Source organism: Halichoeres trimaculatus, unplaced genomic scaffold, assembly GCF_033239565.1.
Source record: "Halichoeres trimaculatus isolate MK-OKI-2021-1 unplaced genomic scaffold, fHalTri1.1 fHalTri1_scaffold_7, whole genome shotgun sequence".
NCBI classification, from domain to species: Eukaryota; Metazoa; Chordata; class Actinopteri; order Labriformes; family Labridae; genus Halichoeres; species Halichoeres trimaculatus.
In genome coordinates, this window is record NW_027437185.1 from 10,507,474 (window position 1) to 10,534,106 (window position 26,633).

The following is a 26,633-nucleotide window of genomic DNA, read 5'->3' on the forward strand; positions in this document are numbered from 1 at the left end:
AAATGCTAATTAGACTTTAGCTCAGGCTGTATCACTCTCCCGTTTAGCTTCTTCTGCTCTTCTGTCCTTTTTCTGTCTGACAGTTAGACTCCCATGTCCACCAACACTTCAAAATTAATCATAGAAATTGTTTTTAGCAGAGGAAAACACAGATCTCTCTTCACCACTTAACTTCATCAGCCGGCGTGGTGTTGTCATAGAGACCTAGATGTGCCGTAGATCAATCTGGTCCTGGTCGACTAAAACTGGAAGCTAACAAGTAGCAATTTAAAATAACCTGTGACCAGTAATACTGGTGCTAATAATCTCATTTTAAAGTGAGGATTATTATCAGGCATATATCTAGAAGGGAGACTTCTTCAAGATCACTTAAAACTCCTCACAGGGACTTAAAATGCCATTTGTACAATCAAATCAAACGTGTTTACATTTCAGAAAAGGTGAACTGTGAATAAAAAGGGATTTGATCATTTGCAAAACAGTTATACGTGATGAGTAATTTTAAACCAATCTTTAATAATGCAAAGTATTATACAATATATCAACTATTGAAATTTGAAAGTTTTATTGTTTTATGAAAAATAAGTGCTCATTTAAATTTGACGCCAGCAGCATGTCCATTGTCCTTCCTCGTCAAACATTTGTCAGATGTTGGAGCACTGATGGAGTGTTTTTTCTGAAGTTTAATCAGGATGGATTAGAAGGCAGATGAACCTGCTCCTCTTTGGAGTAGAGGTTTCACCTCCACGATTTCAAAAATTCATCAGACCACAGGATTATTTTCCACTATGCCTCAGGTCAATTTGAATATACCTAAGGAAAATACCTATGTCCATGTCTGCATTTCAGGATGATGCTTAAATGTGGTTTCCTTTCTGGGTGGTAGAGATTTAACAAGCAATCGTTGATGCTTTTTAGGAGCAGTTTTGAATTTATGCAGTGATTTCCAAGTCAGAGTCATGTCTATTTTTAATACAGTGACTCTTTTGGAGCCTCTCAGGATTTGCGCTCACCTTTTTTCTTTTTCATTCTTGTTTTGGTGGCTATCGCCACCCAGGAGGTGATCATCACAGCTGAGCACAGAAACACCTCTTTGGTTGATTATCAATCTACGTAACTCCTTTTAACGGCAACAAGCAAGAAATCGAGCATATTTCTCAAAATGTTAAAGTGTAATTTAAAAAAAAAAAATCCAGCCACTTCCAACATGTTTCAATTTTTCACGCATGTATTGTATTACAGAGAGAGAAGAGTATTGGACTCTGAAGAAAGTGTTGATGGGATAAAGATAAATAATGGTGCTGTCATAAAGAAATATGTGAGGTATAAAGCCTCCAAAGAGACGTTTTAGTAACTTCTCAGCAACGTTTGATCTGATTTAAAAAAAAAAAAACGATAAAAACAATGTCACAGTTCTCAAATTCATCATGTTTTTGCTAATCTCCAGAAAAATTGGGAAAATTAAAAAAAATATTCCACAGCAAAGGTTTCTGAGTATGACAGATGGAGGCTAAATTAAAATAAAGAGGATTTCATAGTCACCCTTTTAAATATTCAGCTGAAAACTACAGGAGAGCAGAGTTTCCTCTGTAAAATATTTGCTGCAGCCCTGACTCTTATCTGATTAGCAGAGAGGACGGGCCTGTCTCTCCAGGTTTCCCTCTCTGGGTCACGGCCTCTGACTCACAGGAAAGTGAAACAGAGAAAAGCTGAACCGTGCTGGAAGACGAGATGAAGCGTCTGTTTCCCCCAAGTATGTAAAAAGGGGATTGCATGAACGCCCACTACATGTAATAAATGTGTGTAATGCAGAGAAGCAGGGTCGGGGAAAATTGGGGGAGGAGATAAACAGGCACAGAAACAGGGGGAGACAGAACAAGGCAGGCAAATGGAGAACAAGGGAGAAATAATAGATGCACAGCCAGAGACAAAGATGGGGAAGGTGAAGAGTGTAGGAGAAAATTGGAAGAGACGAAGTGAGGGAAAAAAGAGAAAAGAAGAGACATCTGGAGAAGGAGGGAGGGTGGGAGGGAGGGGGGACTAAAAACAGGTCTTCTTTCTCCCTGTCCGTCTCAAGCTGAGTGCCTTGGGTGTCAAATCTATCTTACTATACTTAACTAGCACCCCAGGGATCCTTACAGACTGGAACAAGCACACACACACACACACACACACACACACACACACACACACACACACACACACACACCTCTGGATGGGTCAGGATAAAAACTGGAGGGTTGTCATTATTTAACACCGTAATTATCTGGAAACTTAACAAAGCTCAAGAGCAGTATCTGTTACTGCACGTTCAGCCTAGTTGTGAGTCTGTGTGATCAGACCTGATGGGGATTTGGTGTGACTCTGGTTTGACTACACATTGTAAAGTCAAATGTTTAATAAACAGAACCTGAGGAGTTGAAACCTTACAGTGAGTGTTTCTGAGTGTACTCTCTAAAAAAAGCTGTAACTTCCATGCAGATGGCTTTGATGTTTGTCCTGGTCCACGTGCATCCCATTATGTGTGTTTGTGTGTGCCTGTAATACTGGGAGTGTATGAGGGACCCCAGTAAACCCAGCTTTGTTGGGAAGAAAGTGGCTGGAAAACGTAAAGCTAACAAGAAAGCTAAGCTATCAACAAAGTTCAGCTATCAACAGCTGCAAATGAGGTCAACTCAAACACATGATTAACACGATTCAACAACCACAGCATTAATCTCATTGTAAACTATGCTTACATTTACAGCTACACACTATTCTCAGACTGACTCGTATGTATGAGCTCTTCCACCTGCAGCTCACTTATAAGCTAATCAGGTCTACCACCGGTGAGTTACAGGTGTATGACATTCTTTTGGTTATGCATCTTATTTAAAGCAACAGATGCCGAAGATGACCTGGCAGACTCTGTAATGTCTGTAGCGTTTGTTATTTCAGCTCAGTCTTTGGCTTCAGCAGCTAACCGAGTATTTTGACAAGGTTAACATCATGCACACCATGTGGTGTGCCTTACACAAATGACCCGGATGTGGAGGTCTGTGGCGCCTCCTCCTGAGGCACCCAACAGATGACCTTATACGGATAGATTGGGGTGTGGTAGGATGCTGATTGCAGTTTGTGGGAACATGCCCCTTAGTTTAAAATGATTCTGATTCAGTACGATGGAGAGGAGAAAATTGGCTGATGTGCACGTGTCGTGAACCCAACGGTGATTTTGTGTAGACACGGAACTTGTGAGCAGAGTAAGAGCATTTCTACAAGTGTATTAGTGATTGAGGCCCATTGAAGCTAAGAAGTAACTTTGAAGGCAAATTTTCATGTAGCATTTCTTGTTTTTTAATGTAAACTATGAAAGTTGAAAGTCTGAAGAGAGACTGTGGCGTTCAGCACAGCAGGCAACTCTGGCTGTGTTAAGTTCAGACAATACCATCAGTCACTGTCCTAACCCTCACCTATGGCCACAAGCTGTGGGTAGTGACCAAAAGAACAAGATCGCTGATACAAGCAGCTGAAACGAGCTTTCTCCACCGGGTATCAGAGAAAAGGTTCAGACATCTGGAGTAGAGCCGCTGCTGCTCTGTCTTGTGAGGAGCCAGATGAGGTGGAGATGCCTCCTGGATGTTTTGTTTGTGAGGTGTTTCAGGGGCCGTTTACACGACAACAGTTTAAGGGTGAAACGCAAAAGTTTTGTTGCGTTTCAGCCTCGTGTTTGCACGGAAACAGCGTTTCAGCCGACCTAAAACACAAACGTTTGAAAAGGGCCTCCTGAATGGGATTTTTCTAAAACGCTGCCGACACCGTTGCTGTGTAAACAGTAAGCCGTTTTCAGTGGAAATGCTGACGTCACACTCGGCCTTGCGCAAGCGCAAACAACAGGACAACAGTACCGTTGTTACAATCGTCGTGAACTACCGTGTTGTGCTTTTGCTGCTCAATCTGCTGAATCTGCTGACTGTCTTTATACAAAATCTGCATCTGTTGCTCCACTTTTTAACTTTGAATTCCCCAAAACACCAGATGATTCGGCTCAACTCTGCTTCGATGGAGATCTACCAACAGCTGCTTCCAAGGACAAGACAGTTATGGCACCACCTACAGGCCTGGCATGCTTACTACAGCATTTTCAGTCAATCAGAATTTCTGTGTAAACGCGGATTTTTTTCTCTGCGTTTTAGCGTTTTCAGATGAAACGTTGTCGTGTAGCGAGGCCTCAGGCATGCCCATCTGGGAAGAGAACGGGGTGTAGACCCAGAACACGGTGGAGAGGTTATATCTCTCAGCTGGCCTGGGAATGCCTCGGCCTCCCCCCAGAGGAGTGGAAGTGGTTGGTGACAGGGGCCACTGGTCTCCACTGATGACATGGATAAGCATTAGAAGATGGATGGATGGATGGATGGATGGATGGATGGATGGATGGATGGATGGATGGATGGATGGATGGATGGATAAAAGTCAAATTTGTTACACTGAGTACTTTTCTTGTTTTGGGGTCATGAGTTTAGTTTACACTTCCTTTTTCCTCCCAGAGAACAGGCAGATTCTGACGGCACGTCAGACTCACTCTTGTATAGTTTAGTTGTATCTCTCTCTTAATTAAAGCCTGCAGGCCCAAACAGCTAATCAGTGAGCCACAGGCTCAAGAGCCCCACTGTGTTGCACAAAAAAACAGTGTTTAGAGGAGCAAGCTTTCTGATGGCAGGTAAAAAAAAATTGAAACACTGAGGAAACACTTCGATCTGGGATAGTGCGTGAGCTGGAGATTGATGAAATTGGCTAAATTACACAGGACAGCTGACCCCATTTGCAGCCAGTGTGTCCATGCAGGTTCTCTGGCCTCCTCTTCAACAAAGCAATCCACATCCCCTGTCAGTAAAATACTTATATCACAAACAAGTGACTTGTACAACCCAGCTTTAAAATCTGAAATATCCCTCTAACAACTTTGAGTGTTCACATAAACCATGTCTGTTCTTTGTCTTTCCGATGTACACTTTGGTTTTCTTCTTTCTAAAAGTTTTTCTTTCCTTAATTCTCGGCTCAGAGCTCAGAACTCTATCCTACCTGATTTTTCTGTCTCCACCCCCTGCTGTGTAATCAGCGTGAATTCAGAGGAAATGAGCAGGACATCATTTCTTTGGTAACAACAGAGATAACTGTTCACCACCCAGAGAGTAGTAATGGGCTATTATTTTGTCAGCTTGTGATTTGTTTTAGCTCATTTTTATCTTTTTTAATCTAACTTCCATATCCTCCTCAAACAACAATTTGTTCTCAGTTCAAGGGGTTGGGAACAGATGCAGGGATATCTGAAGTGGAGGTGTAGAGATATTTAAAATAATATTCTAAAACTGTGATATGTGTTTGGTTTTCAACCTCACATTTTGGGTGCAGTTTTAAAGGCAAATATGTTTTGACGCTGTTCACACTGACTGCTCATGGCAGGCCAAATCGACTCTGAGGCAACAGGGAGGCTCCTGATGTATGACCTGCACCAATGAGTATATCTCATCTCTGTGATCAGATGAATGATTCGATATATGGTCAGGAAACACAGTGAGGCCCTTCACTTTGTTTATCTGATCAAGCAACTTTTCTTGGGATTAAACATCTTTTTGAAATAAGTATCTAAGCCAAGATCAGCAAACAATAACAAGCTCAGCCCTTATAGTTTGGTTATGTATGGGGCCAACATTAACTCACTGGAAAAAATTAAATCTTTTTTAATGTTTTTGTCTTATTTTCAGTAGAAAATGTTTTTTTTTTAGACTTGATTGGAGCCACGTTTACCCGACCAGTCCAGAAAAATGTCTTATTTCCAGTAGTTCAGAGACAAATATAAGGTCTGAATTGCTTTTAACAAGAAAAAAAAAATCAGCCGATGAGACGAGAAAAATTAATTGTATTAAGGCATTATTCTAGTTTTAAGCAAATTTTTCTTGTTCCATTGGCAGATATTTTTTACTAGTTAGAAACAATAGGCCTTATGCACGAGCATGACGTATATCTGGTTAAAAACTGGGTGGTACTTCCAGTCACTGTAGGGAGCCGTGCTACAGAATGATAATATTAAATGTTTGTCATTAAATCATCCAAAACGGTGCATTATCGTCATTGCTGTATGGTTAATATTAATAATTAAGTTTTTAATTGTGGCTTCATTTTTTACGCGCTACAGGAGATTACGTGTGATCGTACATAGGTATCCTTTTCAAGACTGGATGACAACTCTTTGAGCAATCTCCAAACCACTGCTGTGCAGTGTGGGAGAGATATAACATGTTGAATGGACTGAAAATGAATGTTTTGTGAGGAAATTATGTACATTTGTTGGTGTGTTCAGTGATGAAAGTTGATATTCTGTCAGAAAAAGTTTTATCGATGTATGCTAACTGCTAGCATACTAATAGAATTCTGTTATATATTTTTATAATAATTGACGTAATTTAGCATTTTAATCTAGTCACATGCCATGTTCAGGGTTGATGTATGTTTATCTGGCAGATAGAAGGTTAACTTCTGTCTCCAGCTTGTGTCTGAGGTCTCTTTGACCCTGTGTAAACTTTCACCCAGTCTCCTAGCTCCATGCTCTGACCCAACAGTCACACACTTTGATAGCACATCTCTCTGAAAACTGACACCAGCTGTGGGTTTAGACAGTTGTGTCAGTCTTATTTTTTGGCCAATTACTCTCAGGTGTTTTTGTTTAACTCAACCCCTCAATAGGCGTAGCAATGACTGTTCTAAAATTGTATTGCTCCCGGATAACGGGGCTCATTCTTTTGGGACCAGCGCTGTAAACCTTACCTGTGATATAAATGCTGAACTGAGAAATGGATCCTCTTCTCGTGATCTTTAGGAGCTGTTCGACTAAAGAACTCGGTAGATTTTATTCAATTCCCAATGTACGTTAGCATCAAGCTAGCTCTAAGTGCTCTATTATCGTTTTTGGTAGATTAAGAGCTAAAACACGTTGAATAGACTAATAAGGACTCTTGTGCAAGACCTCCATACTTGTTTGTGTGTTCAGGGATGAAAGTCGAAATTTTACAGAAAAAAACGAAGTTTGTCCAAGTTTACTAACCACTAGCATATCATTGCAAAACTGTATTAATAAGTATTCCATAATGATTTGGTAGATTAAGAGCTATGTAACACGTTGAATGGATTAAAAATGACTCTCTTGTGCAATAACATGACACTTGTTTGCGTGTTTATAGATGAAAAATGCTATTTTGCTGGAAAAACAAAGCTTTATTGATGTATGCTAACTGCTAGCATATACCTTGTAAAAGAGTTATGTAGCCTATCAGTGAACTCTCAGGGAGATCTCTTGTAGCCTCGTTGTTTTTGCTTGTTTTGTTTTGTTATTGTACCTTATTTTTTCATCAAAGTACAAACATGAAGTGAGAGGTTTAAACACATGATTACACTTACTTTTAAGTATGATTGAACTGAAGCTTTCCACTTTAAACACGAAAGTAAGTCTTCTAGCTCAGGCTAGCTACTGTTAGCAAACTACCTGCAAAGCTCCAAACAAATAAAAACACGCACACTTTAAAGCCTTTATACGACTTGCTACATGGTGTTGTACTAGATACCTGGAGGTTTCTCATTAACAGAAACTTGAGGCAACGCCAGCAAACACCGTCTCTCTGCCATCATAACACCGTCTACTGTCACTTTTTACTGCTTCTTTGTGTAACCAGAAATGTCCTTGCCATAGCACGCCAATGCGGAAGCAATTGTGCATTGAGCCTACTCAGACCTCATTTTTGTCTTTAAATAACTTAAACCAAGACATTTTTCTGGACTGGTCAGGTGAATGTGGTTCAAATCAAGTATAACAAGAGAATTTTTACTTAGAATAAGACAGAAACACTTGATACGATTTCAGTTTTTGCAGTGCTGGAACAAAATCAACTAACAAGGGGAGAAAAAACCCTAAAATGAGTTTTTGAAACAGTTTTTGATGAACAACATTAATGTCCTCTAACCAGGCCATCCAGCCGGCTCACTGTTAGTGTCTCCTGGCTTGAGGCCTTCTGGCTGGAAGGGTCACCACTGGGTGCATGAACACGACATGAAACCTAAATAAAGCACAAGCTGTCCTAAGTTAGCGCCTGTTATCCAAGCTTGACTTCATGCACAAGTTATCAAAGCTTGATTTCATGCACTGTGTGTGTGATTGAATTAGGGTGTGCTCTCACCCTGCGATGACCCAAGGTAATGAATTGATGTGTCTGTGTTGCACATTTACACTCATAAAAAACACACCCAACAGCACACACACACACACACACACACACCACACACACATCTCCTTATTGTAACTGACAGAGCAGAAAGAGCTGCCTTCAGCCACCATGATGACAGTCTTACTAGAAAGAAAAATGCAGGTAGAGAGACAGATTGAAGGGCTGAGAGGAGAGAGGAGGGATGGGATGATGAATTGAAGGACAGATGGTGACTCAAGATAGACACTTTCTCTGATGGCTCTCATTCTTTTGAACCTCCATTTACACTTTGCTTAAGCTATCAAACACAGAAAAGCCGAGCGTAAGTGCAGAGGAGCTCTGATCAATATGAAGACACAACCCAGCTACAGGAGGAGGCTCCAGATGCATTTCTGGCCAGATGTTGAAAAGGTGTAAATGCATCAGCCTCTCTGAGGTGTGGACATTATCTGTCTCCTCTCTGGTATGACAATGTGAGAGGCCTGCTCAGATAAGCACTCACAGAGTCCCTGGTGGAAACCACAGCTGCAGTCAAACTGCTCTCTCAGACTCTGGTTCTCTTTCATGTGACTAAAGTGCTGCTGTGCAAAGAGAGTCCTTTGTGCATTTTGCATCGACTCCAGGAATAAGTAAGACACAGAAAATAAGATTTGTTATCAGGCCAACAGAGATATGAGTCTGTGTGTGAATATATCTCATCTAGATTTCATGCCAGACACTTGATTATACAAAGTGTAGATGGTGTTGTTGACTGATGAGATCTTTATCTCCTCCCTGGAAAGTGTCGAACTTAAAGAACTTTGATAAACATTTTTTTTCTTTTAACTTTTTATCCATTCCACCTATATTTGTTATTTTTAAGGTCATATAACTCTGGCTACTCTAGCTTCCTGTGATGTCGCTAAATTTTCATCAGTAGATCCTTCAACCTTTTCTTTTCTTTTTAATGGCTACCTATACGACCTGTGTTCTAGGGGTAGTTGAAGAAAGCGTATGCCTTAAAAAAAAAAGTAACAAATGATACAAGGTGACGGTGATACACGACTAAAAAAAACAACATTTGTGACTGAATGAAGAGGACGTCATTTGAGTTTAAAGAGGGGGTGTTGGGCATTTTTTTTTGTCAAGTTTTATGCTGTCCCTTTTGTACCCCATAGAAGCTTTACATGATTTAGAGCTATAAAAAAAACACCATTTTCTCTCACTGGTGTTTTAGAAAACCATAATTTCAGTCTCTGTCTGAAATGCTTTGTTTTTGCTGCTGTCTCTTTAAGGCTCCCCGCTCCACAAACCCCCTCCCATCTGATTGGCCAGCCCACTAGACTCTAGAAACCTGTCAGGGGTGGAGCTAATGGATAGACCTCATTGTTTGAGGCTCGCCCCTCCAATGTGTGATGAACCAGTTTTGGAGATTCTGCTGTAATGACCTCATCATTTCAGCAAGTCTCATGAAGATCTGGTTAAGATCTTGTTGAGATCTCGTTAAGATCTCGTGCTAGTTTTAGACTATTTGATCAGTTTACAGACATTTTTTTGGATTTCAACAAAATATGAACATGTACAGGTTTGAATATCTGGACACATTTAGCATGAATATCCAGCATTGTTATTTTTCATCCATATTTATATTTTCAGAAAGTTGAATACCCCCTCTTTAAGTTTCTTATCACACAACTTCTTCAGTTTCTGATAACCTAAAAAAGAGCTGCATCATGAGGCATCTCAGCACCTCACAGCGGCTCTAAAGTGACACATGAGACAGATGGCATGTTGGAAGAGAGCTCTGAGGCAATTTTATTTCATAGTCATGATTTTTTTTTTTTTTGGCAACAGATGCTACATGAACTCCCATTAAAACCAGTTGTACAAAATTTAAAGGAGAAAAAACAACTTAGAGGACAAAAGGTGTTTTAAGTCATTGACGTCAATGTTGTGAAGTGGAAAGGGACAAAGAGCAGGAAAGAGGGGGATTAACATTTCTTCTGTCATCTCCACCTACACACACACACACACACACACACACACACACACACACACACACACACACACACACACACACACACACACACACACACACACGCACACTCTCACACACACACAGTCAGTATTTCTCTGAGTTGTATTTAATACGGTTAAAATTCATCGTTCAGTCTTTCTTCTATTTTCCTGTGCGCTGATATCAAAGGACAGCAGTAAGTGAGTCATCACTAATGGAAAATATCTAAGAAAGTGTGTGCGTTGATTTGTGTTTGTGTGTGTGTAACTGTGTGTGTGAGGGAGAGATGACGAGAGACAGAGCTTTTTAAATGCCTCTCGTTACTAATGGAAGTTTTCTGAGTTCATTCACTATTTTCTCCCCCTCTCTCTGTCCCCCCCCATGTTCTCCCTCCTTTCTACTACTCGATGTTACTATGTTTCAGAGGAGGTCATGTGGGGTCTTAAGTAGAGTTGGAGAGACATCTAGTGGTGAAATGCGGAACCACAGACATCTGAATAAATTGTGACAAATGGAACTTGCTGGGGGCTTTGTGGAGGATTCATTGAAAAGCAGAAAAATGATAAACAAAAGCAAAATTGGACATTTTTAAGCTCAACTTACATCATATCTTTTTCCCCCTTGTTTATTTATTTTTTGTTTGAAAAGGAGGAATATGCCTTTTGCGTGCAGCCCCAGATGGTTAGCAAGCAAGAGAATTCAGTGAAAATACAAAAGAAAAAAAAGGTTTCAATAAAGACTTGTAAAGCAGTAATGCTGTTTGTGTTCTGAATAACACAGCAGAGCAAACGTTTGTGCGGCTGATTCTTTATGTGTGTGTGTGTTTTTGTTTTTGTTTTTTTTTGTTTTTTTATGTTTGAGTTTGTGCTGATATGATACGGAAATACCAAAAGGGAAAGATAGAAAATAAATAACATTAAAAACATCTCTCCAAGAAAACAATAATGTCTGAAATGAAAGGAGCAAGTGCAGGGAAGAAACAAAAAGAAAATCTAAGGGGCACAATGTTAGATTAAAATGAATACAAGATGACATGTCATTCACTATTAACAGTTTTAGTATGTAATACAACTCATAAAATTCAATAGTTATACAATAGTAATACAAAGTTTGATATTAATAAAAAGTAATAAGAGCCATCTGAAGATTTTTTTTTTTTTTTTGCATTTGGGAAGTTGTTTCTATCTATTTTTTTTAATCTTGTCCCTGTGTTAGAAGAAGCTACCCAAGACAAACATCAAACTCCATCTGTCAGTAAAGTCATTTTATCATCCCCGTCCCTGTCTTCATGCAGGCTGTAATCACAAAATGAGACAAAATCTAAAATTAATTTATTTAAAAGAATTAATCAGTCATGTGGGAGCTGTGGTGTCCTTTGTTTCACCAAAACGTAGTGGCATCCTGGAGGAGCAGATGGTGCTGCTCAATCCTCTGACTCTTCTCTGGATATTAATATCACCAAACAGGAGAGAAAAATGATTCTGCAAGAGACTTCTGAGAGAAACCACAAAAAAAAAAAAAAAAAAAAAACAGAAAAGTATTAAATTGGAAATATTTATTTCTTTTTTTTATGACATCTGACAGTCCATTAATGAGTTACTGACCTGATGGAGTTTTTGAATGCTACAAATTCTGTTCTGGTTTAAACAAAATAAAAACAAAGGGCAAGCAAGTCAAATAAATGATGGTTACCATGTCAGTACAAAAAGATGGAAAATAATGATCATAGACAGGAAAATGTATATATCTTTCATGCACTGTGCTGGAGATCAAACAGTATGCAGACATTAATAATGGATACATCTTTCAGGCTCAGATCCTCACAGTCTTTGATTATGATGACAAGGATTGTATACAGTCAGTTTCATTTAGGCCACATCAAAGGTGCCAGGAAATAAACATGAATCTATATGTACCTCATGTAAAAGAAAAGAATGGCACAAGCATGTGTGTGTGTGTGTGTGTGTGTGAGAGAGAGAGAGAGAGAGAGAGAGAGAGAGAGAGAGAGAGAGAGAAAGAGGAATAGATCATATTTCCCATGTGTCAGTCAACAGCCATGCTCCATAAATCTCCCATATATTCATAGTGTCAATAACACCTGCATTATTTACGAGGGCACACACACACACACACACACACACACACACACACACACACACACACACACACACACACACACACACACACACACACACACACACACACACTGAGGCTGATCTATTATCTGCAGGTTTGTTGTATACTGTATTTCACTTCTGCTTTCTGTTTTTCACTCTGAACCACTCTCCAAAAAAAAAAAAAAAAAAAAAAAAAAACCTTATACACGTGTATTCAGTTACATGTTTCTGTAGCCTGTGTGGGCTGCCAAAGCCAAAGCATGAGGAGGGGAGAGCATCATCTGCCCTCTTTTTCATGAGCATACTGTACATGAAAAGCCTATGCAGGGGGAGCAGCAGCAAAGATCCCCAGAGTACAGAACTGAGCAGGCAACAGGGGAAATGTTTATGACACTGATAAAATCAGACACAGCATCAGAGGAGGAGCTGGGTGCAGTAGTGGTTTGCTGGAGGAAGCAGTAGACTAAAGCAGTTTGCAATGCTCTGCAATGAAGTAACAATATCAGCACGCTCTAACAGCTGTTTGGTCTGTCCATGAAAAGGTAAAAAGGGTCTAAGTGTGGTCAAAGACTTATTCAGACAGAATAAGTATCCTGGCCGTGAAAACTGAAAAGATGGAACATTGTATGTGCTGGTGAATTTGCACATATAGTTCTTAAAAGCTCCAATAAAGAGCAAAGCGTTCAACTTCACTGCTTCAAGGATTAGTATCAAGGACCAAGGTCATTCCTCTTCATATCAAATCAAAGGGTCTTAGATAACTCTCTTCCTCCTAAAAGGCAAAATTATTCTGATGAAGAGGCTCGGCTCACGCTTTCTTTTTCAGTTTAAGAGTTTATGTCACAAGCAACAGGTGTGTAGCTCAGTACTCTCAGCCAGGAAATTCACCCCAGCAAAGCCGAGTTTCAGTCTGAAACCTTGTCTGCTTTACTTTTTCTGCTGTGAACCTTTAAACTTACGCTGATATGAGTCTAATAAGTCATTTCTCTTTCCTCTCCTCTCCTCTGACTGTAGACATGTATCGTCTGGAGCTGGCCGGTGGTCTGGGAGTCATACTGTTGCTGCTGGGAGTCCTGACAGCGCTTTACAAGTGCTACAACCTGGAGATCCTGCTCTGCTACAGGAGACACTTTGGGAGTGATGAAACCGAGGACGGTAAGAGAATCTGCTTTCTAAGTTTGAATCAAAGTAATTTTACAGAAGCATTGATCAGACACGTCAACAGAAGAAGTGCAAACGTTTAAACACACAGTCCTGATCAATAACAGGCAGATGCACGTGTTTCCTTAAACAGAACAATGTTGTTTCCATCCAAGAATGTGATTCATTCTGTATGTCAGGTGTTTGATCTCATTGCTTTCTGTTTCAGACCTGTTGCTCTGTGCTCATTTATCATGTGTTAGCATAAAAGCACTTAAGACATCTAAGAATTCATATATTTATAATAATGTTACTCAATCAAATTAAACTTATTTTTACCAACCTCTGACCCAATATTATCCTCAGTTACGCTCAGATTGACCTTTTTTTTCAAGTTTGAGATAAAAATACTCAAGTAGGGCTGAACTGACATTCCCCTCGTAATGCTCTATCTGTTCCATTGAGGTGAAGGGATGTTATTAAATCATCATTCCTTCACTCTTTCTGTTCACCTTACCCATGTTAAAGAAATAAAACCTCATGATAATTTACTACTAAGTAGGGATGGGCATTGATAAGATTTTATCGTTATCAATTCCCTTATTGATTCTGCTTAATGATTCATTTTTTTATTGATTCCCTTAACAATTCCTTCTTTTTTAAGTCAATCAATCAATCAATCAATCTTTATTTATATAGCGCCAAATCATAACAAATGTTATTTCAAGACACTTTACAAAAACATTTACAGGTCTAGACCCGTAAATGTTAATAAAATTTTATTAGCAGAAACCCAACATCAAGACAAGATAAGGAGTCTTATCTTATCTTAACCCACCATGAGTACAGGACTTTGCAGCATTTAGCAAGTTACAATGGCAAGGAAAAACTTCCCTTTAACGGGCAGAAACCTCGGACAGAACCAGACTCATGTTAGACAGACATCTGTCTCGACTGTGTTGGGGTTAGAGAGAGACAGATAGAGGAGAGAGAGTGGGAGAGAGAGAAGGGGGGGGGGGGGGGGGGGTAGGGATACACACACACGCACACAGACACACACACACACACACACACACACAGAAAGGGAGAGAGAGAGAAACAGACGCAGTCTGAAGTTTGGCGCTGTGGCGACAGTTAAGGTGTAAACCAGCAGGCCAAATCCAAAGCTGTAGTAGCTGGTGTCGGACAGGAGCACAGCAGCAGGCCGTCTTCTAAGTGAATAAATATGAAATTGATCACTGGATCTGGATATCTTTCAGCGTAAATATAAAGAAATAAGTACAAAATGCACGTCATGTGACGCTGATGTACAGTTTTGTAATACGTTATTGACTCAAGCAGCCCATCTAGTGTCTCAAAGTGGATATAGCATTCTCCCAAGTTGTTTGGAACCTTGCCGTAGTTATGAAGGCATCCATGAACCTAACTTTTCTTTCATTTGCTTGAAAGTATTTTGACATTTGGAGTTCTCAGTATCGTTTAAAAAGAGTAACTGTGATATGTCTCTGTGATGAAAGTTGAAATTCTACTCTGAAGCCAAAGTTATATCGATGTATGCTAACCGCTAGCGTATCAATGCAATTTCCAGTATACATTAGCATCAAGCTAGTGCTATTTTGTTTATTTTGAATGTATTGAATAGGAAACTCCTGTGAGAGAGTAATGTAGATTACTTTGAGTGTTCAGTTTGTGGGTAAAATTTCAAGCTAGAAATCGTTAAACAGGGTTTTCTTGGAAAATGTTATCTAACTGCCAAGCTAAGAAAGCTGCGACAGACTAGTCACATAAGGTCCAGCAGCTCTGGCATAGAGTAAAGGATCGATAAGAGGATTGTTTAGCACAAAGGCTAACGGTATCGATGGATTGAAACATTTCTTATCAATTCTCAACAGGAACCGTTTTTCGATTCCTGACCCTACTACTAAGGATGTTCACTGATATTTAGCCTCTTGCTATTTGCAGCTCTAGCATCTCTGTTAAATCTTCACACTTCTTTTTTTTCCTGACACAAGCATACAAAAGAGACTTTCTTTCATTAACATGAGTCTCAGGTAGTATGCCATCCTACATCACCTCTGCCATCCTACATCACCTCTGCCAGATTACCCAGAATGCAGTGTAATACAAAGCAAGTAACAGAAAGTAACCAAGTAATTTTAACTAAATTTGATTTTAGTTTATTTTACAAGCATAAATGCTTTAAGGTTTATTTTATTGCTCGGCTGCTGTTATATTTCTCCTTTTATTGTCATCTGTTTGTGTTGTTTATGGTGAAGCACACAGTTAAAAGGGGTTATATAAATAAAACATTAAATATGGATGGAAGTTTTAATTTTTCCCCTCCTTAAAGTCCTTCTAGGGATGACTTTTTTTTTTTTTTTTTTCAAATAAGCACTATAAACACCGTAAGACTTTGGCATGAGATGTTTTTCTCTTTTTTTTCTGTGTATACTGTATCTGTCCCAAGTAAATTGATGATTAAAACAAAAAAATAAGTTTACCAAACAGACTCAGACACCCAGAATAAAAGAGCTTAAAATCATTCATGGTTTTAAAAAGGTTTTATTTTCTCAGATGTCCTTTGACTCACACTGTCCCTTTCTGTTTGTCTCCACAGATAATAAAGAGTATGACGCCTATCTGTCCTACACTAAAGTGGACCTGGACTCGTTGGGCAGGTCAGTTACCTGTGAACACACATACTGTTTATCCTCTTGTGTTTTCTAATGACACTAACACTGACTCTCAAACTCTCAGTCATCACTGTGAGAAACTTTTAAAGGACACCAGTTTGATGAAAAGTTAAGACCTGTTTTAATTTTATGATCTATCTCTGCCAAAGAAAGAAACTAACCAAACATATTGTTTCTTTAAAAGTACCCAAAACTAACCTGAGCTGACCACTGTAAAAGGTTTCTGTAACTGATTTCTTCTTGAAGCTTGTCTCCAGTGTTAGTTTGAAGTTTCCTGTTGTTAGAAACAGCATGGTAACAGTGAAATGCTTCAACTCGTCTTCATGGTGGAGCATTTCATATTTTTTAGGAATTATTTACACATTCATCTACTCAACTTTCTTTCCACTTTAAATTCAGCCACAACCTGAGCTTATACTCCACTAATGTGGTGCATTTGATTTCAAATTTAGAGCCTTAATTATCGTTCCTCTCCCCCAGCAGGACAAGCAGTGATGAGGAAACCTTTGCTCTGGAGATCCTGCCTGACGTTTTAGAGAAACATTACGGATACAAGCTTTTTCTACCCGACAGAGATCTCATACCCAGCAGCAGTAAGTGTACGCAGCTGATCGAATACTTCACTTTCAACTCACCTCTCTCCTCACACTCATGCATCATGTCAATCTCTCTACTGATCTCCTCTACGTGAAGAGTGTTTTGTCATTTTGATGAAAAACAGACGTAAACATCCTTAAAGTTTAAAGTGACCATCTCAAAGCTGGAGCAGGTTTGTAAGCCATGTAATGGGAAATGCATGAGTGTAGCATCATACGGTATGAATCTGTCATTTTCTGGACCAGCACACACTCATCTATCACTGCCACGCTGTGTGTAGATGCAGAGTCCGTCCACACATTTAGACTGCACACAGTTCAAACTCATGCATTAAATGTGCACTTCATTTTTTGGCTGTGCACATGAGCAGACTTTTTGATGGTCTGCACATGAGAACGTCTCATTGAAGACAAAGGTTTCCCATGTAGGAAAATGGTCAGTGCTGTCTCTTCTCACATCATGAGACAAAGTGTGGGGAGCTTTTTCTCCATCTCCCAGCTGGCTCTCACTCTGAACATCTGTACTAACCTCATATGCATGTACATGCCTAAAACCAGCTCTTTGTCTTGGCTCCTGTGTTTACTGGCTCAAGTAATCTAAAGGGAGTGTGCTTGTAATTTAATAGGTCATTACAAGTGTGTTGAATGATGGTTCAGGGGGGTAAAAACACATTATAAACCTGGAGTATCCAATCTGATGCCGCCACGATTTAATTGAAATGTAAACAACCACATACTTAATGAATACGCATTCTTTCAGTGCAGGGTTTGGAAATTCAGCAAAGATTTCCTGGAAAAAAAAAAAGTGTGTGGATGAAAAAAATGGCAAAAAAACAACTTCAGCTGCCTGTAGTGGAAAGATAATCCCTGAAGGGATAAATGTGTGATTTTGTTGTTCTGCTTGTTTTCCTCTTGCGCACACATTATGAAGCTGGAGAGCTCCGGACAAACCCTCACCTTGGTGGAAATAAAGATTTATTTTATTCTATCCTACAATATAACGGAAACTTTGCACATATAGTTTTGTTCTCCCCACTCCAATCCAACCTGCTGTTAGCCACCACATGCAGCTGTTTTTATCAAGCAAACTCTGATTTACCAACACCAGCGTTCACAGTCTACAAGGTTTGAGTGGTGGGTAGAACGACTGATTATCTAATCTTTACATTGTGTGTGCTGGAAGTGTTAGATTAAAAACAGCTTCTCATACCATGATGACTTCATGTGGAAACATCTGCTGATGTGTGAACAGCTTGTTTTACTGCCCCCATGTGGCTGAAAAAGCAACTGATGCTGCTTTGATGAAAGAAGAAAAAAAAGAGGAGTCAAATCAGACCCTGGGGATTGATCTGACATGGTGACTATTGGATGCTTAACAGACCCACATTTTATAATCTGCTAGCTAATTCTGTGTTATTGGGAGTATTATTTGAATAAACTGCCGAGTACGGTAACTGTAAAATATTATGCTTGACAGAGTTCAAAACTGACTGTCAGTGAGGTGGAATAGTGCAGTAACACAGGCTTTACAAGTCATCACAGTCAACAAAACAAAACAAAACAAAACAAAAGGTTTGTCTTTACCAAAGATATTTTCAATAAAGTATTTCTCTAGAAAAAAATTTTCTTAACTCCCATGTTTGCACCTTCCCCATCGAGCTGTCTTACTCTGCATCGTTGCGTTCCAGATGATGAAGTTTGCCAAATACCTTTGAACTTATTCAAAACCTTAAATAACTTTTTTATTGTAATAAACTCTGATAAACTCGGCCTCATTTTAAAACAAACCCACCACACCTGTTCCCCAGCTGTAGAGTACGGCCAGCGGTCACACTACCCCTATATGAACCAGACTTTAGCGGGCATCAAACGCGCGCAGAGCCCGCGTACGTCATCATGAAGCATCTGTCTACGTGAAGTGCGATCTCATCAGAGTCAGCACAATGAGACACAGAGGGCACTGCTACAACTTTCGACCCTTTGGACTTGTGGTAAGCCGTTTTGCCCGACACAGCCTTCTAACACCCCTGCTTCATTCAAATTGATTGTCGAAATGTGCGCTCGCAGTGATCATACGTCATGGATCGCACGCGCTGTCCGCGTGCTTGCGCTCGTGCATGAAGTAAACCGTCCCGAAGCCCACCTCTCTGAGGCGTGTCAAAGCAGAAAAGTTAATCGTGCTAAAGCACGGCACGGTTTGCCTGTGTGACTGGGTCCTAAAAGTAGAAAACACCTGTTACTAACATTAAAGTAAAAAGAAAAAGCTGAAAAAATACATGTTACTACATTACGACATTAAATATGGTCAGAGATGGCAAGTAACAAAGTGCAAATACTTCATTGCTGTGCTTAAGTAGATTTTCAGGGATTTTACACCTTAAGAAGTATTTATTTCTCTGACTACTTTTTACTTTCACTCAATTACATTTCCAACATAAATATCAGTTCTTTCTACTCCTTACATTTCCAAAAAAGCCTGGGCCTATATATTTTGTGTTTTTTGGCACTGCAACATCAGTGTCAGAGCAGGTCTGCCCCACTGCCTACACGTTACAAAACTAACGTTCGAGCAGCTGCACAAAACAGACAATGGTGGGGGTCCCACACAGTCACAGGAGCAGCACCCATGGCCTTATTTAAAAGAGCTTTTTGAGTTCGTTGGTGCTTAAAACAACTAGTATTGATGTATTGGCATTCAAGAACAGTCCATCAAGTACATAAGGACACTAGGCAGGTAGTGAATGTTAAACAATAACATTGCTTAAGTAGATTCCATATGAATTATCCTGTGTTTACAGTCAGTGAATCGTGCAATAGGAACACTTTTTACTTTTACAGTCTTTTTGAGTACATTTCAGAGCCTGTACTTTTTACTTTTACTCGAGTAGATATTTGGATCAGAACCTTTTACTTATACTCAAGCGATTTTTTCACATAGGTATTTTACTTCTACTCAAGTAAGGAATCCAGGTACTTTTGCCATCTCTGAATATAATTAACTACAGTGTGCTGATCAGCACAGTCTGCAGTCAGACATTGATGTTGTCGATGAACCCAGCTCTCTATTTCCTGCTGAAATGAATCTTCTTCTTTGTGACCTAAAAACCTTCAAAAACAAAAGTCCACACATCCTCAGTCTGAGCTGCTGATAAATTAAAGTTTACGTAAAGACAAAAACACTGAGAGAGTGAATCACGCAGGCAAATGGAGGTGACTTATCAATGTTTATCAGCTGCTGACAGAGAAACACGGCAACGTGACCTACATTACCCTGTCTATTATCCACCGCATTAGCTCTTCAAAATGATCAGGACAGCACAAAACAAACAACTCGTAGACACAGAGGTGCAGAGCGGGTCACTGGTTCCTGTTATTCTATTAAAATATCACTGATTGATTTACATAATCCTGAAAAATGGACGGTGGAAGAGGAAGTGAAGGGCAGGAGGGAGGTGTGAGCAGAGCAGAGACAGTGAAGAGAAGCCCTGAAGAAGTAGCCAGAGGAATGGGGAGAAGGAGAGTGATGTCTGAGATGTTCTGTACTATTTGTGGGTGTCAAATTGAGCATGAAATTGCAATGTGCTGCTGGAGAGTCTCTGTCATTAATTTAGTTTGCCGGTGAATAGATGGAGAAAAGGAGAGACACGGAGAAAGAGTGTTTACAGGACATAGTTTTCAGTCATTTTCTGTAACTACAAATTTAGGAAATAACAAGCTCCATCAGCGCTGCATGCTCCAAAATGACTTTATGAATCTCAGTTACATATGGAAATGTGAATGTTAGTGAAACATACGGTGAGACGCTGAAGCAGCAACACAGCAGAGATAAAAAGCAGCATTTACAAATGGTACTCTGGCTCTTTGGGGAATGAAATTCTTGACACACAGCAGCAGTTTTATACATTTTCTCCTTCTTCACATCTCATCAGCTGCTCATTTAACCCCCTCAAGTGAACATCTTCCTCTCTGAGTTATAAAGTTCAGTGTAAAAGCTGCTGATTGAGGTGCACCAGCTCAGCTCTGAGCCACGTATAAGAGCAGACTTCCCTGTGGGTGGCTGAGCTAAAAGTCCAGCACAAGCACTTCTGCCACTACGCTTTATGCTCCTGTCACTCAGACGAGTCATTTATGAACAAATCAGAGTGAAGGGTGCTGACAGGGAAGAGACAGCAGATACTATAGAGGGAGCAGTTTTAAAGCTTCTTTTTGAAGTTCACTTCCTGCTCCCTGCAGCATAACAAAGATTTTTTTCTGTCACAAAAAATTCAAGAAAAATGTAATTTGTAATTTGTCATGCTAATTTTCTCTGATACAAATTTGCTGTTCTCAAAATTAAAATAAAATGTTAAACTTATTTAGAAATGATCAAGAAAACATTGCTGGCTGCACTAACTGTGTCAATTAATCTAGACTTCATTTCCAAAGAGATTTATTTTTTGACTATTCTCGAAAAATGTGATATTAATTATGCGTAAAAGACATTATTAAATGAAATTGGGCATCCATGCAAAGTCTGTTTCATGATTCACTCTAATGGTGCGTTCACACCTATCGCAAACAAGTGATGTGCTGCAAACAAAGTGAATTAAATGTGCTAACAGAGCTTTATTTGCACAATTAATTAGTTTTATTCTTGTAAGTTCATGCCATTTTTGCCACTCAGTGCAGTACATGGGAACTGGGGACTTTATATTGGCTTGTTAATGAAATTCACTCACACACAAGTTTAAGGATGGAATGACACATGACTGGCACACATCATGCAGGTTGTGAAAGCCAAATGTGTACCTGTTTGAAAACAGATATCCATAATTTGATCATCAGTTTAAGAGTTCGAAACAGGATTAAAGTTGCTAACATTAAGTTAAGCTTTCTGCTCGCCTGTGTGCAGAGCTTGAAATTTGCCTGCTCCCACAGGTCAGCTGATTCTCTGAAAAGAAAGGATCAACATTCAAAAACTGCCTTTCCTCAGTCTAATGGAGATGCCGAGGTAAAACATGACAGCTGCAGTGTTTTACAACATCAATTTATTAACTCTTTTGATACGAATCTCAAAGTCCCTGTGAGGGCTTTCTAACTGATCTTCTAGAGTCTCTAGAAGTCTCACTTCAAGAAACATGCCTGATTATATTCCACAATTAAAAATTAGATTATCATTGAACTAGGCCTGGGCTGTCAAAAAGAAAAAGGAGAGAAGAGCAGAAGAAAGCTAAACAGGAGAGTAATAGAGCACGGGCTAAAACACGGGATAAAGTGATAATGTTCATTCCAACCCACAGTCAGCAGTTATTCTGCAGTGGTCTGTTCAAACTTGAGAGTCCATCAATAAAATGAAGAGTGACGTTTCGTTAGCTCTGATTGGTGAGGTTGGAGTTGGTAGATGAGCACTGGTAGGACTGTGAGTAACACCAAACAGATATTCTGCTTCTGGACACTTGACGACACTTGTTGTCACGTTTCAAACACCAGCTTTATTTAGCTTCAAATCACTTTGTGTCAGGTAAAATGTCATCTTGAACACAAAAAAATAGTGTTAAAAACTAAGATCTGCTCTCCAAAACAAATATATACCTTGACAAGAGCCACATCTTAAAAGTGGCTGATGGGGCCTTATGGTAAACAGAGTCTTTTATCTGGAAAACACTACACATTCTGTATAGTATCACAGCTCTTTTAAGTTGAAGAACATCCGTAAAAACTAACAGTGAAGATTTTATTTTTTTCCCTTCGAAAAGACCCATTAGTGAAAAAGATTTTACGCTAATGCTCACTTATTTCTTTAATTTCTGTGTCAATCCTGCTTTCTTTCTTTGCTTTCCATGGATCAAAAATGTTTTATTTATATCTAATCTATTCTGAACCATGTTCTTTGTGAGCGGTGTTAACTTCTCTTTTATTGACCTGACTGTGTCCTTGTGTCTGTCCCCTCCAGCCTACATTGAGGACTTGGCTCGCAGCGTGGAGCAGAGCCGGCGTCTGATCATCATTTTGACTCCTGAGTTTGTTGCCAGAAGAGGGTGGAGTATCTTCCAGATAGAGACACGGCTCCACTCCATGCTCGTAACTGGAGAGATCAAGGTAAAGTTTGGAAACAAGAGACAGCACAAAATCAACAATCTCAACACTTTCTGATAAGTCTCCTTTATTTTTTTGTGTGTGTGTGTGTCTGTGTGTGTGCAGGTGATCATGATAGAGTGTGCAGACCTGAAGAATGTCATGAACTATCAGGAAGTGGAGGCGCTCAAACATACCATTAAGGTACAGAGAGAGAAAGGGAGGGAGGAAGAGGAGACAACACTAAGTTAATGAGTTATTGAGTTATAATTTAATTCTCCTCTCTGCAGGTTTTATCCATCATCAAGTGGAAGGGAGCAAAGAGCAATGAGCTGTCATCAAACTTTTGGAAGCAGGTGGTCTATGAGATGCCTGCTAAACGCAGAGAGACGTTGTCCAGACGCCAGGTACGCATCAGTGATGAAATCCAACATTTGTTTCAGTATATAGAAGACCTTGTAATTCAGCCTAGTTATTTGGATTATCACAAGGTTAATACTCAGTCTTCTCTTCTCTTTGATTGTGTGGCACATTTTAATTAATGCTGCTGTGAGATGCATCTGTGCACAGTAGATTGGTCTTAAACATTTTTCAGTATCAGAGTAAATCTGACACCTCTCCATTCATCAAAGTTTTAAAACTTTGACATTTCACAAAGTCATTCTTCACATCCAGTCCAAGGCTTCAACTCCTACAGATCAATAAAAGCTTTAAATCAGTGTCCTGGTGTTGAACTGAGGACATTTCTTGTAGATGGAAGCACTTTCATTTTAATCAGTGATTCTTAGAGTCAAGTGATTTTTTTTCAGCGATGAAATGATAAAGTTTTTATTTTCAAAGAGCACTCACAGCAGCAGTGTGATGCAGGGTTCCCGTTTAAAAAATAATGAAAAAGTGATCCTTTTGTAGCACATGAGAACAAAGAGCAATCTACACAGGTGAAAGATATTTACCAATAAATCCAAAATTTGAAAAAATATTTAAATAATTTGCTCATCATATCATTATGGCCTCTTATTTGGACTGAAAATATTGAACATATAAACAAAAATTTTAGTGACAGAAATATCTTTTTGACTGCTGTCACTCAAGTGTGAGGAAAAAGTTAACAGTAAAGTCCAGACTCTGTCTCCACAATTAACCATCAATCACCTTTAGGAGACTTTTCAGAAAAACCCTCTGATGTATGAGATAGTGTCTGAAAAAACACAACCCTCTGTGGAACTAAGCTAGTCTTTTGGCCTTTTATTAGGGATGGGTACCTTTCACATTTGAAATGATACGGTACCGATGCTCGGTACCTGGCAATCGGTACTACTTTTTGGTACTTTTTTGTGTTTATGTACTAAAAAAATATATATTTTTTAAAATATACAAATATTTCACTTTAACATATTTATTATTTATATTATAGTATATAACCTTGCAATGTTGTGTTCATGTCCAGCATGGAAAATCACCTACTCTTCCACTCCCTCACAGTCACAAGGATGCATTTAAGTACCTAAACATGGTACCTTTTGATTTTACGTGGAGAATTTGGTCGATACCTATAAAATTACTTAATTCAGTACCCCTGCAAGTCACCAGTTGTGTTTAAACACATATTTAAAGGGGAAAAAAGGAAGAACAGTTTAGAGGAGATCTTTATTTTTTTTATTTTAAGTGAATGGTTCAGTGGACAGAGCAGGAAACAGGGTGAGAGTGAGGAATGGTACACAGGAAAGGAGACTAAGACCGACCACTCAAGGGCGAACCTTGGGGGTGCATAACCTAACCCCAGGTCATACTGGTGCCCAAAATCTCTACTCCTGCCGTTAAGTTTAATTGAGTTTATCTCCACCGCAAAGCTAACTCTGGTTTCATGAAAACAGGTGATGGACTCTGGTGAACAGGGCCTCTTTGGTGACCTGCAGACAACCGTCTCTACTATCGCAATGACCACCACCTCTGCTTCCTTGGCACCCCAGAACGATAGTCGCCACGGACACCATCAGGTACGCTGCTGCATTTGTATCCCTTCACACTGATGTGGTGTCTTGGATTTGAAATCATACAAAGAGATCCAAAGTTCACCTTTGGGTACTTGTAGATCTTAAGAGAGCACAACAATTTTTTTCTGAAGACCTGCAAGACTATATTAGCTCCAAACATAGTTTTAAAATATCGTTTTAGACCAAATTTCAATAAACTATGTTGTTTTGGAGGAAATGCTGATGCAGAAAACAACAGCAGCACCAGTGGGAGGTCCTCTTCCCTGTAACTTTTCTGTTTGCATTTTCATCTCATTCAGCCTGTCCTCTAGCTCTGCTGAAGCCCACAAACCATGAGACGGTTTGTGGTAACTCTGTGTCTGGTTTTTAATTTGGTCAGTATCTCTTTTACTCAGCACCTTCTCCTCTGTTTTACAACTTCCTGTCTCGTTGACTCTGCTGCCAGCTGTATACCATCGCTCTAAAGTTTGGTTGTCTCTTAATAAATACCAGTGTGTGGTGGTATCTCTTACTTCTTGGCTGGATTTGTCCAGTGTATAGGGAAAACGGTGCTCTATGACCTATAAATTCATCATGGTGTCTTTCTACATTTAAAATATTAACCATGTCAGAAAAAAAGGTCTTTTTTGCTGTTCATTTCAGCCTTAAAAACACAGAATATCTTAGCTAAAACAGGAAGAAAAATGTCAAAAAATGATCATTGGCCATGCTTTCCCACGACAGGTTGCCTTGGCTACAGAGATCCCTGACTACAACCAGATGACATTGCCACTGGGAGGCGGTCACACAGCTCAAATGAGGCATTTCTGCCGCAGCTACGAGTTCCAGCTCCCCACACAGCCTGCTCCTCTGTCGCCTCCCCTCCCACTTCCCTCCACTGTACAGTTCTCCACACTGGGCCCTGGTGGGCGTCACGTCTACTGCAACATCCCTATGACACTACTGAATGGACAGGTAGAGGACACACAGGGCTGGTCATTTGTTGTACAGTTGTTAGTTAGTTAGTTTCCTCCTTACTTACCTCTACATAGTGTAGCCTTTTTGTTGACTTTTCCTTTCTGCTGTTTGTGTGCATGAATTTGGAGTCTAAACACATTAAAAATAAAACCCCTCTTTTCTCCCCAGGGGTTCAGAGCAGTTCACTGGGGAACAAGAGGTCTGTTTGGATAAAAGAAAATTTAAAAAAGGAATAGTATCTTCATCTTATCAACCTAAAATATTTATTTTTGACAGACTGGGAGATAGCTTTCTGATACAGACTATTTATTTTACGCTCTATGTGCATGAAATAGCTCTTTATAAACTCTAGTGCAGCCGGTGTTTTCTCTTGTAGCTGTAGACTTATACAAAGACTCGTAGTGTGAGGAAGGCTCCTGCCAATCACCGGTGTACTTCTTTTTTCCATCTAGGTGCCCCAGAGCAGTACGCTTGGGAAGAAGCCAGAGATCCACCTGAACAGCACCTTCGGACCTCTCACCAGCAGAGAACTAAGCTCTGACATCTGGTAGAAGGAAGCTTGCTCGATGATCAGACTGGTTTGTAGGCTACTTTTACACTGGCTTTGGACATGAGGCAGACTGACTTTCTGACAGGTTTCATTGGGATTATGGACTTTGTACAGCCTTGGTTTTCAGGAGAAACTGCAAGGGGACAACCTGTGAAACAGTTTTTGGCCACTTCGCCCTAAGTTGTGAACAAAGGACAGCTCAGAGACTGTTGATGCCTTGGATTCACAAAGGTAGTTAATGCTGGCTTGGCTGAAGAAAGTCTGCAAGTTTGGGATCTGCAACCTGCTTATAAACGAACAAC

General features: G+C 39.7%; 1 protein-coding gene across 6 annotated transcripts in view; it reads left to right on the forward strand.

The window, feature by feature from the left end:
- Positions 1 to 26,401, forward strand: part of il1rapl2 (interleukin 1 receptor accessory protein-like 2) — a 528,542-nt gene extending 502,141 nt beyond the window's left edge. Inside the window, exons 11-20 of one of the 6 annotated variants that reach the window (XM_074674421.1) lie at positions 13,362 to 13,502; positions 16,105 to 16,165; positions 16,661 to 16,773; positions 22,709 to 22,854; positions 22,957 to 23,034; positions 23,121 to 23,237; positions 24,705 to 24,827; positions 25,548 to 25,778; positions 25,950 to 25,980; positions 26,234 to 26,401. In XM_074674421.1, the coding sequence (XP_074530522.1) occupies positions 13,362 to 13,502; positions 16,105 to 16,165; positions 16,661 to 16,773; positions 22,709 to 22,854; positions 22,957 to 23,034; positions 23,121 to 23,237; positions 24,705 to 24,827; positions 25,548 to 25,778; positions 25,950 to 25,980; positions 26,234 to 26,322 (1,130 nt within the window). In that variant the 3' untranslated portion in view covers positions 26,323 to 26,401. Of the gene's footprint in view, positions 1 to 13,361; positions 13,503 to 16,104; positions 16,166 to 16,660; positions 16,780 to 22,708; positions 22,855 to 22,956; positions 23,035 to 23,120; positions 23,238 to 24,704; positions 24,828 to 25,547; positions 25,779 to 25,949; positions 25,981 to 26,233 lie in introns of all 6 variants that reach the window. The other 5 variants (XM_074674420.1, XM_074674422.1, XM_074674423.1 and 2 more) reach the window with 5 other exon arrangements.
- Positions 26,402 to 26,633: the final 232 nt, after the last annotated feature.